This window comes from Cebus imitator, unplaced genomic scaffold, assembly GCF_001604975.1.
Source record: "Cebus imitator isolate Cc_AM_T3 unplaced genomic scaffold, Cebus_imitator-1.0 Scaffold231, whole genome shotgun sequence".
Taxonomy (NCBI): domain Eukaryota; kingdom Metazoa; phylum Chordata; class Mammalia; order Primates; family Cebidae; genus Cebus; species Cebus imitator.
In genome coordinates, this window is record NW_016107546.1 from 3,449,942 (window position 1) to 3,469,599 (window position 19,658).

A 19,658-nucleotide genomic window follows, 5' to 3' on the forward strand; every position below is an offset into this window, starting at 1 on the left:
GAGATGGGGTTTCACCATGTTAGCCAGGATGGTCTCAATCTCCTGACCTCATCATCCACCCACCTCGGCCTCCCAAAGTGCTGGGATTACAAGCGTGAGCCATTGCTGCAGGCCTGAAATGACTTTTAAAAGACCCTTTAAGAATTTTTATACATACATAATCCAGCAGGTATCAGCCTTTTTTTCTTGCCCAAACACACTTGACAGACACAACACCTCTGTCAAAAACAGTTTTATTTTCAAAAAGGGGCAAAATTCTGCATTATACAAAGAGACTCTTTACAGAAAGAGTAAGTGCTGTGGGATCCCTGCATGACAGGAGGGAAACTGAATTCAGTTACGGCAACAGTTAAACCATGCAGGAAAATGCTGTCCTCAAAGGAAAATGGAAGAGCTGAGTCATGAAAACCATGCCGTCTCTGGGAGCTTGAGTCAATAGGCAATAATTATTTTTACAAGTTATCCGATAATCAATTTGAGAGATTGATAGGAAACATCAAAAAATTTTGGGGTTGAATCTTGTTTGCCTATGAACTATCCAGATGGGAGAAAGATTAGGTAATACTGACGAAAGGCAGAGGTGGAAATAAAATGGTATCCCATATTCAATCATGAAAATGGAGCAATTAAAAGTGAGATTGGAACGCTCTCTGTAAGTTGGTATTTTGGGATTTGCTGATGGAATTTTAGGGAGCCCTCAGGCTACACTCCTCAGAGATTGTGTAAGACAATAGAACCCCTGAGTCGACACAAATGCCCGAAAGTAGAAGTGGAGAGACTCCTGCAGAGGGGAAGGGAGCATCCAGCCTCTGCTCTGGAGGCCAGTGTTGCTGTCCCCAGTGCCAGCCTTCGTCCTTCCTGTCCCGTGCTAAGATGTGCCCCAAGAGTCCATCTCACCACCCTGCTCTCCCCGGGAAGCTGGGGTCGCTCCAGGCCAGCTTGAGATGCACATAGCTTTGAAACAGGCAGAGCGCAGCCAGCATGCATCTGCGTGTACATGTGTGCACAGGTACAGATGTGTGTGTGCGTGTACTTTGTGGGGTGGTGGGGTTGGGCTTTTGGCAACTGACAGAGGCCAAGTGGGTAGGCCTCTGGTAACAGGTGTCCAGGGCCAGTGGCTAGGGTGTTGATACGCTGGAGTGAGGGCAGCGGGGACCCAGCCACCCAGAGTCTGCTTGGCCCTAGGGCCTCTGGCAGATCACACGGCCAGTACCTAAAGAGTGGCAGTCCTGAGTGCGATCGGCCATCAGAATTGCCTAAGGTGTCGTGACTCATTTCATTGGGAGGTGAGGCTGCTAACATAGGTGTCGATAAAATTCTGCGTAGAAGCAGAAGCAGGAGTCTCCTTATTTGTCTGCCCACTTACCTCCTCACATCGTTTTACAACATCAAACTTTTAAAAAACCATTTGCGAAAATGCCACATTCATCCCCCTACCACATTATATTTTGAAGGTTGTGTGTGCCTTATATTTTCTGCAGCCTGATAATTGCTTCTACAGGTAAATGAGTGAAAGCTGCAGATGGAGGGAGAAAGTTAACCCAGCTACATTGAAGGTTACAGATTGTAGGTAAATCTGTAACTGGACTCTATTCATCTGCTTATAATATGAATTGAGGCATGTTTTAAATGTGTGCTGACTGTTATGCATTCAGAGGTGGTTAATCATGAAAGGTCTGACTCCAAAGGCATTTTAGGCACTGACTTCATTTGGTCTGGCAAAAGCCTAAAGTGGCATAAGTGCATTTATTGAGTGTGTTGCCAGGAGCGACGTCTTCTTCACCTTTCAGAAGGAGGCGACAGTGAGCGTTAGCCCTCCATCCCCCTTGGTCTACAGATGTGGGGAAACTGAGGCCTGAGGAATAAGGCGACTTGCCCAAGGCTACAAAATTGGCACACAAACCCAGGGCTCCCAGGAGATTCCCACCATGATTTTTCTAGAACAGAACTTTGGAGCCTCAGTGCATATCACTTTGAAAGACAAAAGAGACACAGGATTCTGAGCCTTTGTAACAGATAAATTAGCAGGATAGTCATTTAAATTATAAAACCACTTTTTCTCCCGAGAGATTTTCAAGGAATTCATTTGCCTTAGGAAAACCTTGGGGTCTAACCATCCTCAGAGCCTATCTTTATTCGATTTCATGATACTCATCCCTTCTCTCTAAATTCTGACATTTAATGAAAGCCACCTTATTGTTTTATGCCAAACAGAACTAATGTTTAAAAAATCCAAGTGGAAGATTATGTACAGAATCCAAGCTTATATTTTTTGCAAAAGTTTTGAACCAGAAACTAAAGATACTCCCCAAACTGGTACTTAATTCAACTTTAGCATTTAATTTATTATTTTTTTAGAATTCTTCAGAATCTTATAACACTGTGATGCTTGACAACAGCCCAAAGCATCAGCGGCTAGAATCACCCGTTGAAATCAGAAGCACCCTCACTGCCCCCGACGGCCCTTCTCATGTCACATTCAGGGAAATCTCATCTCCTTGATGGCTTTTGAGATTCTCCTCCCTCTCCTGGTCCCTGCTCTGTGTCCACCACTCTGTGATGGGAAGACCTATTTGATAGAAGCTCCTCCTTTATTAGGCATTTATTAATTTACATGTTTTTGCCCCAACTAGACAGTGAGCTCCTTGGGGCCCAGACACTGTGTGTTTCGTCTCCAGGGCCAGCTCATCCACAGCAGGTGGATGGTGCCCAGTACATGTTTATCGTTTTACAACATCAAATGGCATCACGTGGAACCACAGACAGGAAGACACACCTGTCTGCACAGGTATCGCCCTAAAACTAAATATTTTGAAAAACAAATAAAGGAATGACTTGAGGGTAAAATTAATAAGCGTGGACAGCTCCTCTTATTTCCTTCCTGTATTTTCTTTATGAGTAATTGTGCTAGTACAATATGTTAACGAGGGTAGACGTGCATCTTATACAGAGAATGGCCAAGCCGGCATTTCATCAGAGCAAGTGTTAAGTGAATTGGCAAGAAGGCAGCCGACATAGTATACTTGTCTATGTCAAAGACTCCAACTGGATAGAGGAATAATTTGTTTTATTTTTAGACGTCAAGGAAAAATGATCAACCTCATAGTGTTTCACAGTATTGAGTTTTAATTACAGATTCTACTGAGCGATGATTCAGGTTACAGGGATGTAGAACAGATCCGTGAAACATAAATCAGACGGGCTTGAAACGTAGCCAAATCTCCACTCCAAGAAAGAGGGCAGAGGTGGGAATGCAGACCACAAGGAACACACTGCTGTTAAATCATAAATTACCCTGCGCTGTGCCAGGTGCCCCAGGAGACAGGGCACTCCGACTTCAACTGCGCGCTCACACTCAGCTTTGAGTAGCGACGATGTGGTGCTGTTAAGAAAACACAGAGAAATTTCCCTGGCTTGATACAGTAACATCGTGTACATGATGCCATTGGGGAAAAACTCCACAAAAACATATTTTCCATATAAGTCTCTAAGAACCAGCACTTACGCGTAGCTAATTTGGGTGAGACTCTTTGTAGAACACATTTTTCCTGCTGTATAAGCAATACTGCATACATGGTGTGATATAGTGAAAACTCTACTGGTCTAGGGGCCTTCAGCCCCAGGTTCCAGGCCTGCCTCTGCCATTCGTGAAGCCCTGCACAGGGCACTGGCATGGCCAGGTGCCAGTCATCTGCCAGGCAGTGAGGGGCTGGGTTAAGTGTGACCCAGAGACCTCCTTCTGACTATAGCTCCGTTTTGTAACATTGCCTGTCCCTTGTGAGCAATTGGAGAGCCATCCCTATGGCAGCAGGTACTTCTGTGTGACAGTGGTGTGACCCTTCGAAGCATCTGTGTATGAAGCTCCTGTACCCCCAAGGAGGCTGGACGCCTGTGTGCAGTTGGCCTGCTGACTCCTGCCACCTGCTTGTCAGCCCGCAGTCCTTATGACAGACAGGTGCCACTCTGCTTGGAGGCCTCTTCCCAGCACTTATGGCCTGGGGCTTTTTTACCAAGGATTCCGTTGTCTGAGTGAAGACCCTGGGCACTCCTCTGTAAAGCAAGTCTGTGTTTTCAGTGAGTGGACTGAATAACTTCTGCATTCAGTCAAAGACCCTTTTTACTTAATTTCTGATTCTTAGCTCTTTTCATTTTTCTTTTTATTTTCATTTTGAGACAGGGTCTCACTCTGTGGCCCAGGCTGGAGTCCAGTGGCATGACGTTGGTGCACTGCAACCTCCACCTCCTGGGTTCAAGCAATTCTCCTGCCTTAGCCTCCTGAGTTGCGGGGATTACAGGTGGCCGCCACTGCGTCTGGCTAATTTTTGTATTTTTAGTAGAGACAGGGTTTTACCATGTTAAGGCTGGTCTCGAACTTCTGCCCCGCCACAGCCTCCCAAAGTGCCTGATCTTTGGCTCTTTTTAGATTAATTGAAGCCATGTGGTAAGGGACCCACCAATCCATGTTGTGGTTTTTTTGTTTGTTTGTTTTTTGTTTTGAGATGGAGTCTCGCTCTGTGGCCCAGGCTGGATGCAGTGGCATGATCTCGGCTCACTGCAACCTCCGCCTCCCATGTTCAAGCGATTCTCCTGTCTCAGCCTCCTGAGTAGCTGGGATTACAGGTCCACGCCACCATGCCTGGCTAATTTTTGTATTTTCAGTAGAGACAGGGTTCTACCACATTGGTCAGGCTGGTGTCGAACGCCTGACCTCATGATTTGCTTGCCTTGGCCTCGCAAAGTGCTGGGATTACAGCCGTGAGCCACTGCACCCAGCCCAAGCTGTGGTTTTATGTTAGGTTTTATGTCCCAAGTACATGCTGGAAAATGGCATGATTCATGTTGTTGTGAGGTTCCATTGACCTTGAGTTAGTGCCCTCTCCTCACAAGTAGGAGTTAATGTGCTTGTATTCAAGATCTCAGGAGATGAGCCACTGCGCACTCCTGGGGGAACTGTCTCTGGGCATCAGGTGGGCAAACGTGTGCCAGTCTGGAAGGAAGGGCATTTTTAGAGTGAGACTAGCATTTTTCACTGAGAAGTGGGGACAGTCTGTCATAGTGCAGAAGGCAGCTGGAGATGCATGTGTGAATCGATGCCCTGAATACAATTTAGAAGGACACGTGCCCAGCTGAAGAGGGCTTAGCTGTAGAGGATGGGAAGGTGAGTGCCAGGCACTGGGATTGGGGTGAGCAGTGTCGGGAGAGGGTGGCTTTCTTCTTATCTGTAATATTTTCTTTTAATTGTGGTAACATACACATAACATAAAATTTTCCACTTTAACCATTTTTTTTTTTTTTTCGAGACGGAGTTTCGCTCATGTTACCTAGGCTGGAGTGCAATGGCGCGATCTCGGCTTACCGCAACCTCCGTCTCCTGGGTTCAGGCAATTCTCCTGCCTCAGCCTCCTGAGTAGCTGGGATTACAGGCATGCGCCACCATGCCCAGCTAATTTTTTGTATTTTTAGTAGAGACAGGGTTTCACCATGTTGACCAGGATGGTCTCGATCTCTTGACTTCGTGACCCACCCGCCTCGGCCTCCCAAAGTGCTGGGATTACAGGCTTGAGCCACCGCGCCCGGCCCACTTTAACCATTTTTAAGTGTACAACTCAGTGACCACGTCCACAACTCAGTGACCACATCTACAACTCAGTGACCACATCCACAATGTTGTGCCACCATCTCTACCGTCCATTTCTAGAACTTTTTCATCTTCCCAAATAGAATTGCTTGCCCATTAAACACTAGCTCCCCATTCCCCGGTCCCAGGTCCTGGCAGCCCCCGCTCCACCTTCTGTGAGTTGGACTCCTCCAGTGCCTCGTGTGAGTAGAACCTCACGGTGTCCATCTCTCTGCAACTGGCTTATTGCAGAGCACAGTGTCCTCCAGGTTCACCCGTACTAGGCCATAGCAGGCATCAGATCCTTTCTGTTCAAGGCCAAATCATATTCCATTGTACAGATGGACCACATTTTATCCATTCATCCATTGATGGAATCTGTAAATTTTTAGTTTTTAAGTAGCGAATGGGTTTATCTGTGATTTGCTTAATTAATTCCAAAGTCAAACTCTTGACACCAGCGTCCTCAACTGTAACTCACAGACGGTTACTGCTTCCGACTGCTGTGGGCAGTGTCACAAGGGGGGCTGTGCCAGCAGGTGCTCAGCACGCACCGTGGTGTGGTTCTTGCACAGCTCTCGCTGATCCGAGATCCATGCCATATTCGACGCCAGTAAGGTCTGGTCCTAGTCAGTTGTCCAGCATACAAATACCCTGCAGTGGAACGTCAGCGGGGCTCCATGAGGAAAGACGACTGAAGGCTAAAGGCACGGGTATCCCAGTTGGGTTCTGCCTGCATTGAGTTCAGGCCAGTTCAGGTATCATGGCCAAAATACTTTAGGGGTTCTGGAATCATGAATGAAGATTGTGGACCTTCTAACCGTCCCAAAGGGGTTTTTGAAAAGGACTTGGGTCCAATCTGTCATTCACCTTCAGACAAGAGGTCCAGTAGACATGTCATCAGGAGGAAACAGCCCTCTCCACAGCCCCCGAGTTCTACTGGAATGTGGGGGATCAGAGCATCAAGATGAACTGAGACCCAGAGCCAGTGAGGACAGCTGCCTGGACGTGCTGCTGAGAACACAGGTTTTATGCCCCCCCCACCTCGTCAGTAACAAAGTGCCGCCTGTGTGTGGCGTAGCACCGCCGTGTGCCATCTGCTCAGCATGTTCACGGTCCATCAGCAAACATCTACTGTGAGATCCTCCAAGTTAGCAAGCATCCTACTCACCCTAGAGGAGGAATCCTTGTGACCCTCCATTGCTGTATCCACCCTGCGCTGGGGATGCTGGCACCTGCTTGGTGGGAAGGCAGCTATCTGCCTCTCACTACCACTAAGAGATCGCAGACACATACAGCCCAGCAGCATCTCTGCCTGTTCCTTCCTGGTCCTGGGTGACCCCGGCTTGAACATTCTGCTCTAGACAGCATCCTTGTCCTGAACGGCTCTTGAGAAGCAAAGAGAAAAATACTATCCACTCTGTATCTGAGTAACCTCTGCAGGGCTCTCTGTCCTCCTCTGCCTCTTGCTCCCCACATGGGGTTTAGGGCTTGGAGGGTGAGTGGAGACTTTTAGTTCTGCCCACGTCCTTCCTAAGCCCTGGGGATCAGTGAGCCAGCCAGCTTAGAGCGATCACTTGTTAGGTGTGAAGGCTGGGCTCCTTTAGGTGTTCCCAGCCTGACAGTCTCTCCAGTCAGGCTGTCAGTTTAAATCCCAGCTCTGCTGTTGAATAGCTGTGTAATCCTGGGAGATGTATTTGAACATTCTTTGCCTGAGTTTTCCCATCTGTAAAGCAGGGATAATGATAGCACCACCACAAAGTAGAGAATTAAATACTTACAGCTTTAGAAACTTCTGCTCTACTCCTGTGGCTTCAAGGAAGCCCTTTGCTGCATGAACCGACTTCTTTTTCCCTTACCTATGATAGAGTTTGTATGAGTCCCCTCCAAATCACATGTTGAAATGTGCCCCCAAGGGTTGGAGGTGGGGCCTGGTGGGAGGTGTTTGGGTCACGGGAGTGGTTCCCCCGCCATGATGACTTGCTGCCCTCACCACGGTAATGAGAGAGCTCTCTCTATTAGGCCATTCAAGGACTGGTTGTTTGAAAGCGCCTGGCAACTCCCCCTCTCTTGCTCATTCTCACCCCATGACATGCCAGCTCCCCTTGTCCTCCGCCATGAGTAAAAGCTTCCTGAGGCCTCACCAAAAGCAGAGCAGATATTGGTGCCACGCTTCCTTTACAGCCTGCAGAACTGTGAGCCAAATCCTTTCTTTTCTTTTTTTTTTTTTTTTGAAACGGAGTCTCTCTCTTGTCGCTCAGGCTGGAGTGCGGTGGCACAATCTCCGCTCACTGCAACCTCTGCCTCCTGGGTTCAAGCAATTCTCCTGCCTCAGCCTCCCTAGTAGCTAGGATTACAGTCACGCGCCACCACACCTAGGTAATTTTTTGTATTTTTAGTAGAGACAGGGTTTCTGCATCCTGGTCCGGCTAGTCCTCTTTTCTTTAGAAATGGCACACCCTCCAGAGCCTCCAATGTTCCTTTATAGCAGCTCAGACAGCCTAAGACAGTGGGACTCCTCCAGCTTGTCCCTCTCCTCCTGCACTGCCATCCTGGCCACAGCCACTCTGAGAGCCGGCTTCAAGGCTTTCTCCCAGGAAGGCTGCTGTGGTTTCCATGCCTGGTTGTATTTTACGGTTGCTGAAGTCATCCTCAAGGTCATTCTCTGGCCGTCTACACGTGAGCATGCACCAGGCAGATGTGGCTCCAGCTACCCACCATGCTTCCTGATTTTTTGTTGAAAATGATCCATTTCTCTGGGACTCAGCTCTGTTTCTCCCAAGTCCTGGGCCTTTGGCTGGCTTTTTAATTTGCATGGCATTATTACATCATGCACTTGTCAGCAGAGATTCCATTAAGTTCCCATAATACAACTACACTGCACATTGTCCAAAATAAAACAACCATCCCTGGGCTTGCTCAGAGGCTGACAGACCGATGAGTTCTTTATGGTTTTGCAACAAATTTAAATTCATGGAGTGCATCATAAAACTGAAGTATTCCCTACCCACTCCCTTTGGGTGGCATTCTGGAATGCTGGAGGAGGCATCTCTGGAACAGTACTTCCCGACCTTAGTCACTGGAGTGCCATCCAGGCGATATGGATTTGCTGCTGTGCTGTGTCCACAGAGGTGAAGGGTATGCACTCTCTCATCAGACTGCCTAGGTTCAAATCCCAGCTCTGCCACTGAATAGCTGTGGAATTTTGCCTGAATTTTGCAAAACTCTCTTTGCCTGAACGTTGCCATCTGTAAAAGAGGAGTAATCATAATGCCACTACATAATGAACTGGAAAGCATTAGACACGGGGGAAGCTGGTGGAACCATGCCTGTTGATCGTAAATCCTGTCATGGGGAAGGTGATTGGCAGTGCTGCCTGCCCGTGAAGACAGTAGTGTGGCTAAGGGGAGCCTGTCCCTCGTCTCATGCCCAGATCTCCTGGGGAGCGCTGTCTTTACCTCAGTCCACTCCAGTCCCATGGCTGCGACTCATCAGAGTCCATAAGGCTCAGGATCTTCCACTACCTGAGCCCTGAGTCCCTCTCCTCTTCTCGCCTCTTCTCACCTCGTTCCCAGCATTTGAGTTTATCAGCTTGCTGCTCTCTGAACACAACAAGTGCACCGTCCCACACGCCCATGCCTTACCTCTGGGTCCTGCCCCACACACCTCCAGCAGTATGAGGGGATGCAGGGCCTGCCCTGCTGCCGCTCACCTTCCAAGACAGCCCAAGCAGAGCCCGGACTTTCCAGAGCCTCCCCTCACCAGCACCTGGACCACCTGCCTAGGAATGCCCCCGCTGTAACCCACACCGTGCAGGCTTCCATACAACTCGTTCAATGGGTTTGTCACTACACATCCATTTGAGATAACAATGTTCTGTACGTATTAGAAAAAGCAATCTGGAGACCCATTGAAAGCTTGGGCTCCCAAAGAGGCCCATAGCCATTTCTTAAATCCTAAGGTCACACCCTGCCTTTGTGAACAATACTATCCTTGAAATCTTTTCCATGAGCTTTGCAATTCTCAGAGTCTCTCTGGAAGGGCACTTGCTCATCCTCACTTCTCATAAAGCCATTGATTTGCTGTTGTCAGTTTTTAGGTATCCAAATTGTGTTGTCTTTAGACCCAATTTGTGGATGACAGAGACAAGTGAGTGGTCACTAAGGAGCAGGCAGAATCCCAAACGCCTGTCTACCCTTGCGCCGCTGGGCTGCACACACGCCCTCCGCCCCAGGCTCCAATCCGTGTGTCTATGGCTTTGAAGTCTGGGACAAGGAGAGACTTTTCTCCTGAAGGGCAAGGGCTCTGTGGGTCCAGATAAGAAAGGGGAACAGCAGAATTGAATCCTCTCTGGGACTCAATGCCTGGACTGATGGAATTCCAGTAAATTCAGTGTCTGCCTGGTATCCACAATGCAGGCCTTTATCTTTGTGCTGGCATCTGTTAAATTGACACATCATAATTGTACGTATTTATGTGGTACATAGTTGCGCCATGTTAAATGTATAGTGGTCACATCACAGCATGCAGCATATCCACCCTCTCCAACATTTATCATGTCTTTGTGTTGGGAACATTATATATTTGAAACAATATGATATATTATTATAGTTATCCTACAGTGGTATAGAACACTAGAACATATCCCTCCTATCTCTTGTAATTTTGTATCCTTTAACCAATCTCTCTGTATTCCTCCCTTCTCCCTACCCTTCCTAGCCTCTAATATCTTCTGTTCTACTTTTCACTTCTATGAGATTACCTTTGTTTAAGTTTCCACATGAGTGAGAACATGTAGTGTTTAACTTTCTGTACCTGGTTTATCTCACTTAACATAATGTCTTTCAGTTCCATCCATGATGCCGCAAATGACAGAATTCCATTCTTTTTTACAGCTGAATAGTAGTCCATTGTGTATATATACCACATTTCCTTTTCACAGTCATCTGTGTTGGACACCCAGGTCAATTTCACATCTTAGCTATTGCAGATAATGCTGTAATAAACTCAGGGTACAGATGCATCTTTGACTAATTTCCTTTCCTTTGGATGAATGCTAGTAGTGGGGTTGCTGGGTCATGTGGTAGATCTGTTTGCAGTTTTTTGAGGTACCTCTCTACTGTTCTCCATAGTTTACATTCCTACCAACATCATATAAGAGTTCCCTTTCTCCACATCCTTGCCAGCATTTTTTTTTTTTTTTGTCTTTTTCATAATAGCCATCCTAACTGGGGTGAGTCAATACCTCATTGTGGTTTTGATTTGCATTCCCCTGATGATTAGTAAAGTTGAGCATTTTTTATATATATTTGTTGGCCATTTGTGCCTTTTGAGAAATGTCTATTCAGATTATTTGTCCATTTTTAAAATCAGATTGTTTCTTTTTTTTGCTTTTGAGGTGTTTGAATTCCTTATATATTCTAGATATTAATCCCCGGTCAGATGAATAGTTTACACATATTTTCTCTCATTCTGTGGTTCTCTTTTCAGTCTGTTGATTGTTTCTTTTGCTATGCAGAAAGTTTTAGTTTCTCCAGGATTAAGCTATATGTTACAACACAAAACAAGTCTCAAAAAATTTTTAAAAATCAAAATCATACCAAGTAGCCTATCTGATCATAATGGAATAAAACTAGAAATAAGATAACAAGAGGAACATTCAAAACTGTACAAATGCATGGAAACTGAACGACATACTGATGAACAACCAATCAGTGAAGGAAGAATTTAAGAAGGAAACTAAAAAATTTCTTGATACAAATGGAAATAGAAACACTATATACTAAAACTTATGAGACACAGCAAAAACAGCATTAACAGGTAGGTTTGTAGCAACAAATGCCTACACCAAAAAAACTAGAGAGATTTCACATAAACAACCCAAGGATGTATCTCAAGGTACTAGAAAAGCAAGAACAAGCTAATCTCAAAAGTAGTAGAAGGGAAGAAATGATGAAGATTAGAGCAGGCATAAACAAAATTGAGACTAGCAAAACCAGAGAGAAGATCAATGAAACAAAAGGTTGCTTTTTTTGAAAATATTTTAAAAATTCATAAACCATTAGGTAGACTAAGAAAAAGAGAAGACCCAAATAAATAAAATTAGAAACAACAGGAAAAAAAAGACATCACAAAAGATACCACAGAAATACAAAGACTCATCAGAGACTGCTATGAATATCTAGATGCCAATAAATTCAAAAACCTAAAGGAAATGGATAAATTCCTGACACATACAGCCTATCATGATTGAACCAAGAAGAAACAGAAAGGCTAAACAGACCAATAACCAGTAATGAGATTGAATTAGTAATAAAAAGTCTTCCAAAAAACAAAAATCCAGAACCAGAGGGCTTCACTGCTGAATTCTAATGAACCTTTAAAAATTTAATACCAACTCTTTTCAAACTATTCCAAAAGAAAAATGAAACAAAAGGAATTCTCCCTAACTCATTTGACAAGGGCTTTATCTTGAAGGCAAAATGACACCACTCAAATGTCCATACTCAGATATGCCTCAGTTTGGATTTTCCCTGAGCTGTCACTTACCTCCCATCCTGGCTTCAAAACTGTGTATAGTGAGCACATCTCCACGGTTCTCCCCGCCCTTTAGGTAACAATTGAGGATACATCAAGGAAGAGGACTTGAGATTGCTGGGGGCAATGAAAAAGCTACGTCCTCTTGTGGAGGCTCTTCCCGGCTTGTTCACTCCCCCTGTGCCCTCAGCCCTGGGCAGTGGCCCTTGGGGGTCTGGCCAAGGGGTTGGAAGGTATGGCTGCAGCCTCTCCTCTGCTGTATCATCTGGGCCTTGTTCTTCATTTATGGTCTTGATTTTCAAAATCCATTTCCTGCCATGGAGTTAGTTCCACAAACATTTGATATAAATAAATTTTAATTATTTTGAAAGGACACAAATTTCCATGTTGTATGCCGTATTTTAAAACTGTAGAGTCCATCTGCAAAATCACTTGTGCTGTCATCTTAACATATTTATATGTATTCATATATTGTTTCTTAGAAAAGCAAAAATTATGGAAATCACAAAATATTTAGAATCAAATCACAAATGTATCTCGAGTGATAATACTTAGATGAAATTTCAGTCTTAAATATACATGAGAAAAATTAATAATAATGACCTCTATGTCTGTCCTGAGAAATCAGAAAAAGGTACTAAACCCAAATGCATCAGAAAGATGGAAATACTATAGATCAGAACTTAAACTACAGGGGCATTTGTGTTCAGTTATTTTATTATAAAGAAAAGATCTGATTTTAAAAATACAGCAAAATGTGAATACTATATAATATGAATGTCATGTATCTGAGTGTTTCTATTTGCTTGGATTATGTTATTCACAATTAATTTGTTATAGCTAGAGGCCAGTAAAACAAACATTAACTTTGATTATTAAAAAAAAAAATCAGTGCCTACATTAGCATTTGGGACTTCCATGTGAGATGACTGGGGACCCCTGTCCCTGCCGCAAAGCCCTCCTGCATTCCACACACCTGCTCAGCAGGACAGCTTTTAGCTCTTCAAGAAGTTTCTCATGTCTCCCAGAGTGAGTGAGAACAGACCATCCCAAAGGTACCACTAAATTCAGTGGGAACCAGCTCTTTATGTAAAGCACAGTTACAAACAAATAGAAATTTGGACTTTTTTCAAATAGGTAAGAAGGAGGCAGTAGTTATTAGATATCAATAGTGATGTGACTTTGAAAAAAAAATTCTACTTCTCACAGTCTCTTCCTGCTGGTACAACAAAATACCTTAGGCTGGAGGCTTTATAAACAACAGAAATGTATTGCTCACAGTTCTGAAGGCTGAGATGTCCAGGATTAAGGCAGCAGCAGATTCTGTGTCTGGTAAGCGTGTGTTGCTCATAGAGGGGGGCTTCTGTGTGTCTTCACATGTGGGAAGAGGCAAGGCTTCTCTCTTCAGCCTCCTGTTCTCATGACTTGATCATCCCTAAAGGCCCTTTCTCTTACTACTATCACACTGGGCTTTAGTTTCCAACATAATGAACTTGGCCCGGCGTGAGGGAAATACCACTAATACTTTTTCCAGCTGCTAGAGTCATTTAAAAACTCTCCTGAGCTTGCAAAGCAGGTGTTAGGTAGCTATAATAACTTCTTACCAGCATCAGTCCTGACTTTCTTGATAGGATTTAACTAAAATAAGGTGGAGTGATAGCTAGAACGCTGAGGACTACAAGAGGCTAGGACCATCCTGAGCTTTGATTTCTACTTTTTGACTCTCCCGAACAGTCAGGAGTCAGCTTCCTGCTTTGCAATAAAGTATTATTAGCCCATAGCCACACCTACTCCCATACATCCACTCTCAGGCTTTGATGACTTGGACTTTTGCAGAGATAGAATTCCTGCTCTGCGCAGTCATGATGTTCTCTTTGAGTGGCTTGGAAGTATTGTCCTAAGTGTAAATTTATAAAATTGATAATAAAACGCTAGCTTTTTTTTTTGTATTGGGGCTCCTCACAAGATTCCGTCTTTAAAAAAAATAATAGATTCTGTTGCTTTGTAAAACTCAAAACCACTGTGTTGTGGCACTCTCTGAGGGACAAGTGATGTGCAGTTAGCAGCAAAATGTAAACAGCTCTGAAGGAAAACCCTGGAGAGTAAGCTTTTGTGTTCCAAAACTGAAAATAACTGCAAGTTAGTCGCATTTGGAAGTAACTTTTTAAATGTAAAATCATTCTATTACTATTTATTGTGAAAAAATAGAAAAAAATCACCAGCCTTCCATGCATTGTTTCTACATGCTTTAGAAACCCATGGTTACGGCCGGGCACAGTGGCTCACACCTGTAATCTCAGCACTTTGGGAGGCCGAGGTGGGTGGATCACGAGGTGAAGAGATCAAGACTATCCTGGCCAACGTGGTGAAACCCCATCTCTACTAAAAACAGAAAAATTAGTGGGATGTGATGGTGTGGGCCTGTAGTCCTAGCTACTCGGGAGGCTGAGGCACAAGAATCACTTTAACCCAGAAGGCAAAGGTTGCAGTGTGCCAAGATCATGCCACTGCACTCCAGCCTGGTGACAGAGTGAGACTCTGTCTCAAAAAAAAACAAAATAAGAAATCCATGATTACTTTGAAAGGTATACACTGATTTCTTGACATAGCTGGTAGAATGTTGTTCTTATCTGCTACTCTGTTATATTTTTTAATTATTTTTTTATTTTTTAATTGACACATAGTAATTCTACGTATTTATAGGGTACACAGTGATGGTGCAATACATGTAATGTAAAGTCATCAGATCAGGGTAATTAGCATGCACATCATCTCAAATATTACTTTTTTGTGTTGGGAATGTTTAACTTCCTCCTCCTAGTGTTGTAAAACTCTACATTATTAGTAGCTATGGTCATCCTACAGTGGCATGGAACACTTGAACTTGTTCCTCCTACCTAGCTATAATTTTGTATCCTTCCACCAACCTCTCCCTATCCACAGCTTTCCCCCACCCTTCCAGCCTCCCCTCACCCTTCCAGCCTCTAGTGTCCTCTGTTCTACTTTTTACTTCTACGAAATCACTTTTTTTTTTAGCTTCCGTATGTGGGTGAGAACGTGTGTTTTTTAACTTTGGTTAAACATTTTTAAGGTCTCGATTTTTACACTTTGGAAAAGAAAATCGGGAATGTTTCAGTGCCCACAGTTTTATCTCCCCTGACTGGGCTGATGCGTGTCTGGAGACTGAACGCAACCTGCCTGGGAAGCTCCCGGGCCACACCTAAGCCACGCTTCCCAGTGCTGTGCAGAACTGGAAGACATTCACCCATTCCCTTTGTGTCTTTGAAGGATATTTCCCGAGTCCCTCCGGTGGCTAATGGCTACCCAGCAGTTTGAGTCTGCCAAGAGGCTGATCCTCCACTTCACACAGAAGAACTGCGTGAGCCCTGAGAGCGACATCAAGGGCGTGATGCCAGGTGAGCACACCATGGGCTGGCCAAGGCTCAGAGAGGCTCCGTGGGGCAGGTCCCTGACACCTGGGCTGGTTTTGTGGCACCAACAGCTGTTTTAACCAGCTGTACAATTCTCCTGTGACCTTTTGGCCTGCACAAGGACAGTTAGCAGCCTTGACATTCTCTCCACGTTCTAGGCGTTGGTTTCTTTCATGATCAAGTCCAGCACACTCTGGTTCTCCTTACCTCCTGCCTAAATCCAGAAGCATGCCATGAGGCCAGCATACACTGCTCAAGGGAAGATCTGGCTCTCTGGCCCATAGCCCGCCTGCCTGCCAGGTTTAAACACTGCCAGAGCGCTGGCTCAGGGCGTAGATGGCCCTCATGACCTCACCTGTCCTAAGCATGATCAGAGAACCACCATTGTCTTTACCTGGCCATGACCTATTTGTTGGGCAGCTGAAGACAGGGAAAGTGAAGTGTTTTTGGATAGTTGTTCAGAACCATAGAATTCATGTGTATTGGGAGCGTTAGCACAGCTAGGTGGGGGTTCTCAACCTGGACATCCACACGTATCACCAGGAGGTTGTTAAAATCCAGATTCCTGGGCCTCTCATGGCACCCAGAGATTCTGACCTAGTAGATTTGGGATAAGCCCTGAGAACTTGGCGTTTTGAATAAGCACTAGAAGAGATTTTGATGCAAGTGGTATACAGAGCTCCTTTTGAAAATCACTGGGGGGCTCATGCCAAGCTCTGACTCACTGCCCTAACCAAAGACCTGGGGTAGATTGTTGTTATAAAATTCCCTGGGAAAATAACCTCCAGGCCATTGTCCAAGAGAGAATATGCAAACTTCCCTGCAAGGAGCAGTGAGTACTCAGTCGAGGTTTCTCCGGCAGGGCCGTGCTTGCCCGTTTTGGATGGTCCAGATGGCTTCCACAGACTTCCCCAGACCTCACTCATTAGCAGGTTAATGCTCTTAGGCTTACAGTACAATTTGTTTGTGGTATTTCCCTAATTAAGTCATCACACTCCGTTTCTTTCACGTTAAAATATTGTCTGGGTGTAGCTTGTTTTCTCAATCCTAATTACACTGATTCATTTCCCTCCTATATTTGGAAAGTGGTATTAAATCCTTTTTAAAAATTTATTTCTTTGCTTATGAGTTTTGCTGGTGCTTATTTCCGTTCCAGTGTCCCAGGCAGGAGGCTGGGTGAGAGGGAGTTGGTGACATGGGACTTAACAAAGAGGAGCGAGGCTTCACCTTCACCTCCATGGGGAGTGGTCCTCAGGCACTTGCTCTGCCCAGCAGCCCTTCACAATGGCCTCTGCTCTCTACCACCCCCGGCAGCACAGTGACAGGGCTGCTGAGTGCCGGGAGAAGGCAATGTGCCTTCAGAGGCTACATCTGCCACTTCCAGCTTCCTCTGCCCAGACTGGGTTTTCTGCATTGAATCTTCCTCCCGTGGCCCTGTCTAATCCCACAGCCAGCACCTGCTCCAAGCCTCATGTCTGTCACCCTCTCACACCCTGGCTGGCTGGCTGGGCTCCCGGCTTTGTTCCATCCTCCCTGCCGCCAGGTCACACATGATCTGATCACATCACCACCGGCTTCAAGCCTCTCCAGTGCTTCCCAGTGCCTTTCAGGCAGACCCCAGGCCCCCCAGGCCACCGCAGAGGCCCCCTCTGATCTCTGCCTCCCTGCGCCCCACACCCTGGCCTTCATTTGGCTCCCAGGATGCACCGTCTTCTTCTGCACAGGGCCCTCCCCATGCACACTCCCTGTCCTCTCAGCTCCCACTCTTGCCTTGGCCAGCTCTCAGAGACCAAGTCAGCCCTCCAGCTATTCACGGTTATAGCTTCAGCCCTTCTCCCTGCTTCCTCTCATCCCAGCTATGACGAATAATTGCAGGGTTCCTTAGTGCCTGTCACCCCTGCTGAGCTGCAAGGCCAGACAAGGCAGGGCCCCTGTCTGTAGAGCCAGACACTTCTGTGCCCCCAGCGGCAGCCCAGCCAAAAGCCTGACGCGTAGCAGGCGTGCCGTGAATATTTATGGACTACACAAACCCAGGGCTCCTGTAGGAAGGAAGGGTTAGGATTGCAGGTTGCATCGCCTCTGGGTAGATGAACGTCTCAGGCCTGGCTGGAGGTATGTGTGGGGTCCAGCAGGGCTGCTTCTTGCCCTGTCGGTACACCCTAACCTTGGATTTATGCCAGGGGGAAACCTGATGTTCCCAGATTTCTTATTTCCTTTCCTCTTGTAAAGCTATCCTTAGTTTACCTTCTTGCAAATTGGATGTTCTCAGTGGCCTGGCTGCTGAGTCAGTTCAGATATGAGGGTGTGTCCTGGGTATCACTCTCTCAGTGTCAGTCCTGCAGCCTTCATATCACATCACGTGCCCAAGTGCTGACAGCGCTCCCATCTCATAATCCTGAGGCTTCGAGCATTTATAGCAGGAGCAGAAGGCCCGCTGGTTTCCAATGTGGCCATGTGGCCAGCAGCCTAATGCAAAAACGAGACCCAGGATGAGTGCCACACACAGGGCTGTGCCTTCAGTTCTACAGGCTGGGTATCCCTCATCCAGAATGCTTGGGACCAGAAGTGTTTCGGGGATTGGATGTTTTGGGATTTGGGGATATTTGTATTAGACTTACTAGTTGAGCTTTCCAAATACAAAAATCCTAAATCTAAATGCTCCAAAGAGCATTTCCTTTGAGAATCATGTGCGTGCTCAAACAATGCTCAATTTTGGAACATTTCGGGTTTCAGATTTTCTGATGTAGAATGCTCAGCTGATAGTAAGATAAGCAAAAAGTCACTGGACAGTGACTCTGCCAGGTGCAGGGGTTGGCGGGGAATGCTTCACACACATCTCATCTGCATCTGAGCTTCAGAAGGGAAAGGAGCCGTTCTCCCTACATGACAGGAGCAGACGGGCACAAAGAGGCTGAGTGCTGGGGAACAGGAACTCCATGATCCCTCTAGCATCAGGCCAGCCCCAGGGGAGGGAGAGCAAATGCGCTCCTGTCTTCTCTCCTTGTGGGGAGGAACGTGCAGGGTGCAGGCATCCTCCATCCTCAGCATCAGTCCTCTCCCAGCAGCCCCACACCTTACGCCAGAGAAGCCAATCTGCCTAGCATGGCCAGGACGCATGGGTGAGTCTGTGATCTGAGCGTCCTCATCTTCGCCCAGTGTGGGGCTCCCCCCTGCCCTTAGCAATGACAGAGCTTGGGTTTTGTCCTGACCTGCCTCACTCTGTCTTAACAATGTGTTCAGATCCTGGGATAACAAGAGAGTGGATGTGTCAGGCTACCTCCACGTTCCACACTAGGTGCCTTGCACATGTCACACCACCAGTAAGTGACAAAAGTGACATCTGCCCTCAGGCAGGCTGCATGGGGGCCTGGCTCCCCACCGCTCTGCAAGCAACCACTGTGGCTCACTCACTGGGCTCGGATGAGGTGGAGCCCGTGCCTGGGCAGATAAGGACAGAGATGAGAGAGGTCACGGTGCCAGGTCAGTTGTTGAAAGCTTGGCTAGAAGCTGAAGATTGTGCTATCTAAAGTGACTTCATGATAAGATTCCTATGGATGCTTATCTATACTTGCTTTCAAAGCACATTTATTCCAGTGGCTGAGTGGACCCATTCTAAATCCGTCCCAGAGGGGAAAGGGGCTGGTGGAAGAGGCAGCAGGTGCTTTTTCTACTTCCCAACACGGGCGTGAGGCTCAGGGCTGCCTCCTTGGAGCATTTAGTGTACAGTTTTGTTTGTTTGTTTGTTCTGAGATGTAGTCTCCCTCTGTTGCCAGGGTGGGGTGCAGTGGCGCGATCTCTGCTTACTGCAACCTCTGCCTGTCAGGTTCAAGCGATTCTTTTGTCTCAGCCTCCTGAGTAACTGGGACTAAAGCCACGTGCCACGACACCAAGCTAATTTTGTATTTTTAGTAGAGACAGGGTTTGACCATGTTGGCCAGGATGGTCTCAATCTCTTGTCCTGGTGATCCACCCACCCCAGCCTCCCAAAGTTCTGGGATTACAGGCGTGCACCAGTGTGCATTTTTAATGACTCTTGTGGCAGCTTCCCTTCCTCTTCTTTTTTTCTCCTCCTC

At 46.2% G+C, this 19,658-nt stretch overlaps 1 protein-coding gene across 9 annotated transcripts in view; it reads left to right on the plus strand.

The window, feature by feature from the left end:
* The window catches only part of SLC22A23 (solute carrier family 22 member 23), a 185,301-nt gene that overhangs the window by 140,854 nt on the left and 24,789 nt on the right, over positions 1-19,658 (plus strand). For all 9 annotated transcript variants that reach the window (XM_037727455.1, XM_037727456.1, XM_017497460.2 and 6 more), the window contains one exon: positions 15,443-15,570. In XM_037727455.1, the coding sequence (XP_037583383.1) occupies positions 15,443-15,570 (128 nt within the window). The remainder of the gene's footprint in view (positions 1-15,442; positions 15,571-19,658) is intronic.